The sequence below is a fragment of the Montipora capricornis genome, chromosome 1, assembly GCF_036669925.1.
Source record: "Montipora capricornis isolate CH-2021 chromosome 1, ASM3666992v2, whole genome shotgun sequence".
NCBI lineage: Eukaryota > Metazoa > Cnidaria > Anthozoa > Scleractinia > Acroporidae > Montipora > Montipora capricornis.
In genome coordinates, this window is record NC_090883.1 from 17,934,116 (window position 1) to 17,940,115 (window position 6,000).

At 40.3% G+C, this 6,000-nt stretch overlaps 1 protein-coding gene across 1 annotated transcript; it reads left to right on the plus strand.

Annotated features, from left to right (window-relative positions):
• The first annotated feature begins 1,191 nt into the window (after positions 1–1,191).
• Positions 1,192–4,568, plus strand: LOC138052017 (melanopsin-like). Its single transcript, XM_068898371.1, has one exon. It carries the CDS (start codon positions 1,463–1,465, stop codon positions 2,633–2,635), a length of 1,173 nt encoding a protein of 390 aa, XP_068754472.1. The 5' UTR covers positions 1,192–1,462; the 3' UTR covers positions 2,636–4,568.
• The last annotated feature ends 1,432 nt before the right edge of the window (positions 4,569–6,000 follow it).

Here is a 6,000-nt window from a genome sequence, read left to right on the forward strand (position 1 = left end):
CTACTAAAAACCCAGCGAAGACGCCGGCAAAGAAAGCCGGTGCTAAAAAGCCCGCTAAGAAGTCTCCCTCCAAGAAGACACCAAGGAAGTGAGAAGCTCTGCTGTTCACGTACAGTAAACGAAAACGGCTCTTTTAGGAGCCACCAACAACATGAAAGCAATAACCGACAAAAAACATCCTACTCGTAGGCATTGCTTACCCTGATGACCATTTCATTGTGACACTGACTGAATATAATACGAAAGATTAAGTTTGAAAAAATGATCATGAGCCTAAAACAAGCGGCCAAACAAGAGCAGACAAGTGAAAAGTATGAACGAAAGCTTGGGTGGGATGAACAAATGAAAGCACGTAAAATTGTCAACCACCCAGTCTGCCAAATATCACTGCACTCGGCGTTGAACAATACATTCAAGCGATCAGCCCTACAAAATGTGAGACCGAGGTAGACGGGCTCTTTTTTTCTTTAAGGATTAAAGGGAAACTGCGCTGTGTTCTTAGCAACATTATTTTTGATGCAACGGATACTGTTTACCTGACGTGAAATTTTTATTAATGCAAAACTAGCATAAACAAAGTCAAAAGGGCAGTCTAAACTATCTGGACTTTTGTCAGAGTATATAATTCGATTCTTTTAATTCACCTCCCCCAAAATATACCTAGATCCACCACTGAAGCTGAAATCACCTAGTAACTATGACAAGAAATCGTTAAAAACGCCAAGAGAGTGCCCCTTCTGTTGTCTTGACGTGCGGACAATGTAGTGGGAAAACACATGCATGATATCACCATGTTGAGATCTCCCTGTCTGATTAATTACGATCTAGTCTTTGTAAAACTTCCATTCTTTTGCCCTCGATTGAAGTATTTCTCAGAGTACATCATATTACGTTAATTAAGAAGCAATCTGTAAAACATTTAACTTATTTTATAGGCTTGTGTTTTTGGCTTTGTTTCAATCCAGTAGCCAAATGTTGTATCTGATGATCCTTTTAACCTCCCAAACCCATTGATCAGGGATTTGTCGAACAAGTAACCATGCCGAGTAATCAACCGCCTGACTAATTACGGAGACGAGTCATTTGTTTTGTTTTTAAGCAACCCTTTCTTTAAATGTCAATTTTTGGAGCTATGTCAACAAAGAGACATTGATGATCCATTTACTTAAGTAGCTCAAGGCACTTAGTGATTCACATTTTGAGAAGAAAAGAGCATTTGAATGCGGCCATAGGTCGAGAACAAAGGCTAACTTTGAAAGAGGCTGTGGAATAGCCAGCATCATGCATCTAAAGTTGTTTGCATTATAATAATCCAATATTTCAGAAGAATACAGCCCAATCTCAAGCGATGTCCTGTACTGAATCATACTAAAGTGTCGATGTAGTGTGCGAAATGTCCAACGTTGCTGCTATTGACGCCATGTAACGTAGAGTGGTATGCGTTGAAAGTAAATCAAATATTATGGTGGATCGAACATTTGACGAGTCTGCGAGCGAAAGAATCCTTCAACTGGCTAATAAAAGTTCAAGTACTACAAGCTACAACAAAGCCCCCTTGCCTCATGGCTCGATAGCTATAATCCAACTCCTGGTGTTGTTTCTAACCCTGACTGTAGGCTTCATTGGAAATGCTTCACTCGTCGCGGTCGTCATACGCAACCGTCAAATGAGGACGCGAACAAACATGTTTCTGACCCAGCTGGCGGTAACGGGAATGGGAGTTTGCTTATTTTCTATTCCATTCATGATAACAGCACTAATCAAACAATCCTGGGTCTTGGGTGAAGTACTCTGCAAGTTAAATGCCTTTTTCGTCCCCTTTTGTTTCTCGTCTTCAATTTTCACCCTAACTGCTATTTGTATACACAAGTACTTTTCTGTGGTTAAGCCACTGAGGAGGATTATTACGCACAAACGCACTTTATTGATTATTGGTTTCATTTGGCTTTCAGCATTTGCGTGTTCTATCGGACCCATTTTCGGATGGACCGTTATTATCTTCAGATCCTCGGCGAGTATGTGTTGCCCAAGAGATCCGCAAAACACTTTGGAAATATCCCATACGATTTTTATGTTATGCGTTGTATACATGTTTCCAATATTGGCCATGGTGTTTTTATATTTGAGGATCATAATCGCCGTGAAGTCGCATTGTCAAAGGATTCGCGACACCGCTATCATTGACGATCGAGGCATTTTAGCCCAGAGAAAGATTATAATCACACTCCTGTATGTTTTGACAGCCTTTGTGGTCTGTTGGACGCCTTACTTCATATACGGAATTATGTCTATGGTTACGCGCCCTACCAACTTTCCCCCTTATTTCTTGGGCACAGCCTACATATGCGGGTTCTTGTACAGCGTGTGCACTCCCATAATTTTATGCACGCGAAATCCACGCTTTAGACGGGGATTCAAAGAGTTAGTCACTTTTCAAGGGATAAGCAGGCCTTCATTGGGAGCCCACGGTTCCATCCCGCATAATTGTGGTAGTTCGAGACGTCCTTCTTCGGATTATTTAACCGAGAGAAGGTGTTCTGTATGGTTTTTGTCAAGTCAAAATTCCTTATTGAGTATAGAGCCCGAGCCATGTTACAGGCGAAGACGACTACGATGGATCGAAACATATCTTTGAAACACTGGAAGGATTCAAGTCACTCAGAGTACTACTCAGTCTTGCGAAAACACACGTGCACCGTTCGGAAGGGATTCTCTCATTTTAAAGATCACAGCTTTTTAGTTTGCCAGTGGAAAGCTATAATCGGTAGTGACAAGCTCAAAATGCGAATATCTTGCATAAACATGTAACAGATTTTTTTCGTATTTCCTCTTCGTTAAGAAAATTCAAATCTACTTTTTGCTGCATGATTATTAACGACACAAATATCTTCCATCGATGAAGAATTTCCCTCTTTAATATAAAGCATCTTGCCACATTTTCTGAAAAAGAGAAACTGGTGTTTGAGCAGTTAAAACGAGTAGATCATAAAGGACGTTGAAGCCTTTGCGGTAGGCGGTACAAAACAGAACGCGCTAAAGGCTTCTAAGGAAGTTTGTGCTAATTACAACCTACAATCGGCCACAAAATTAATTGAAACAGTTTGCCAACAGAGCACACTGGCAACGACACTTTGCAAAGATAGATAGTCCAAAAAGTAAGTTTCCGGGATACCCCTCCCCTCCCTCTCCTCCCTAATCAATGTTGTACCGCTGTTGACAAGGCTCGTATGAAGCAGAAAATAACACAATACTGTCCCGGGGTTGAGGGGGAGGGGAGCAGCGATTTTTGCACCGAGCTTGAAATAGACCCTACAGGATTAGCCTCCCTCGCAGCCGTTTTTAGGAGGGACGAACCGAGCCTCAAAACGGCTGCGAAGCAGGCTACTAAAGGATAAGAGTGTCTCAACAATTTTGACGCCGATTCTCTGTATGGAAAAAACTTTTTATGAAGTGTAATGACGACTTCTCATAAGCGTTTTTGTGCATTAATATGTGAAATATACACATTTTTAATTAGTGTTTTTATGCGATGTCATGATTGCAGACATGTCAGTGTCGAGCATGGTTTTCAAACAGGCTAGATGCTTCTGTGAAGCATACATTGGCTTGCCTGTGGTACGTGCTACAGAAAATCAGAAGGCACTGAATTGTGACGGTGGTATTGAACTACAGCATTCCAGTCTCTGAAGAATAACAAATAAAAGAGAAGCGAGAAACATTGGCTTCTGGGCTGACATGTTGATAATTTTCAAGTTCCCTCACAACTTCTTTTCACCTCAAGTGTGCCCTATGAGCATCCGAAAACTTTGTAATACTAAACTTCACTGAAGTCAAGCCCTGTTTCGCGGGGTTAGTGTTGGGATGGGAGACCAAAACAATAAACCCCTCATAAAAACAGAAACATCTGACCGAAAATACTATTAACGCTAACAAATGCGAACTCAGCAAGGTACAGATTCTGTTAGCTTGCTTTATGCAAAACAAATATTGATAAAAAAGCAAATAAATATTGATACACAGTTTTCAGAAAGAGAAGAAGGAAGTTTCCCGGACGGTCGATCGAGAATAAAATATTTACGACATGAAAACAACATTAATTTTGAACCGTGAATATAGAATATAAAAAGTTACGATCACCGACAAACATTTTGGGAGATTTTTGCTACGTTCAAGTAAATTGCAAAATCGAAAGTGACATGGCCGGAATTCAGCGGGCGCCGTGATTAAGTTACCGCGGCATGTTTACTCGCCAAACAGTGAAGCATCTGTGTCAAATGATTGCAAGATACCGGGTTTTTGTAAGTTTCTTTTTCTGTCAAGTGTCATAAAGTTTGACAATGAAATGAGCGAAGTCAAAACAAAGATCACAATCGCCCAACTCTTGTTTATGCAAAGTCAAAATTTACTCTCCAAGACGCGTACGACGTTATTTATCACCAGGTAATTCCATCATTTTGGAAATAGCGGCTACTTTATTATTCATCTCAAGTTTTTACTGATTTTGGGCCTCATTTTGTTGAAACTCAAGCACGCTTCCAACAGGCCTGTGAACCCTTCCTGCTTACAGAGCAATACTAAAAACTTCTCCCATATCACATTTCAACCTTAAGCTCGGAAATTTAATACACAACATGATATTATAATTCATATAGGCAGAAAATACCACAGAATCCTTTTCCAGGGAAAATTTTATTGAAACAAACAACATATTTGCTCTTAGAGGCGAAAACCTCTTCCTATTTGATTGCGTGCGTGAAGACAAGAAACTCAATTGTGTCAAATTACCATGTACTTCAGGTAAATACTGCTCACTTTGATTTCGTCTCGACGGGCGATAGATTGTTGTCGAAGTCCACGTCGCTTTTGAGATTCATGCCTAGTTTATCCAACTGACTTTCCATTATTGAGCTCCATAAGGGTATATTTTGTTTAAGGATCCACTAAAACGCCATTCGCGTTGCATGACTTTCGACGCCATTGCAGGCTAAGTTAATGATTCTACTGTGTCCACCAGAGAAATCTACGCAGTTCCACTACCCTCTCGATCCTAAGAAAATACGCGCAGAAGGCTCTATACACAAAGACACCACTTACCAGGGGAGTGACAGGCAAGACTTTTACCGACACGGAAAAAAAAAAAAAAAAAAAAAAAAGAAAAAAAAAAAAAGAAAACAAAGAAAACAAACAAACTAAACGCAGACCTCGACTGGGTTTGCCCATAGGCAACCCAGTAAAAATTTCTAACGAGATAAGGGCATTTGTACGCTTGGCATCTATTTGCAAGGGGCGGAAAGTGAATGATACTGTCAAGGAAACTGGTATTCACGGGCTTCGATGTACCGCATTTTAAAATTAGAGAAATTTTAACGCAAGCAATCACTGCCGAGAAGTCAATTACAACGACTAAAATGTGGAGATCGAACGTCCAGCGAAGTTAAGTTCACGCCACAAACGGTTATTATTGAAAGGAAGGCCATCGTACTAAATAATGACGATTATTATTTCAAGACGATATGGGCAGTGTTTTGGATTTGACATACCTTGAAATAAAGTGAAACATTCGAAACATTGAGTGACGTTTAGCATTCCCTGCTGACATTCTCCATACATCATTTCATTTCAACTTGTTACAAGGGGTATGACCCATAAAAAAGTAGGAAATATAAATAGCAAAGACAGATTATAACCCCTGGGACAAAAAAAAAAAAAAAACAGCGAACAGTGCTGTACTCTGATTTTAGGAAATCTGCGAAGGAGTGGCCACGAGTAACCAATAAAGCAGAATAATTACACTATCTTTTTCGCGTATCCACGACTATCGTGAGGGGTCAGGTGCTATGTGTGTTGAAAATGAATGCGAAAAGACATTTGCTCGTCGATCCAACAAGTTCACTCGTATTATCAAAGGCGGCACGCCGTGAGATTGTTGCGATTGCCGTGGACAGTAACAACTGTGTTCACCTTAGGCAAACTACTGCTCTTTTAGTTTGTTATTTTTAT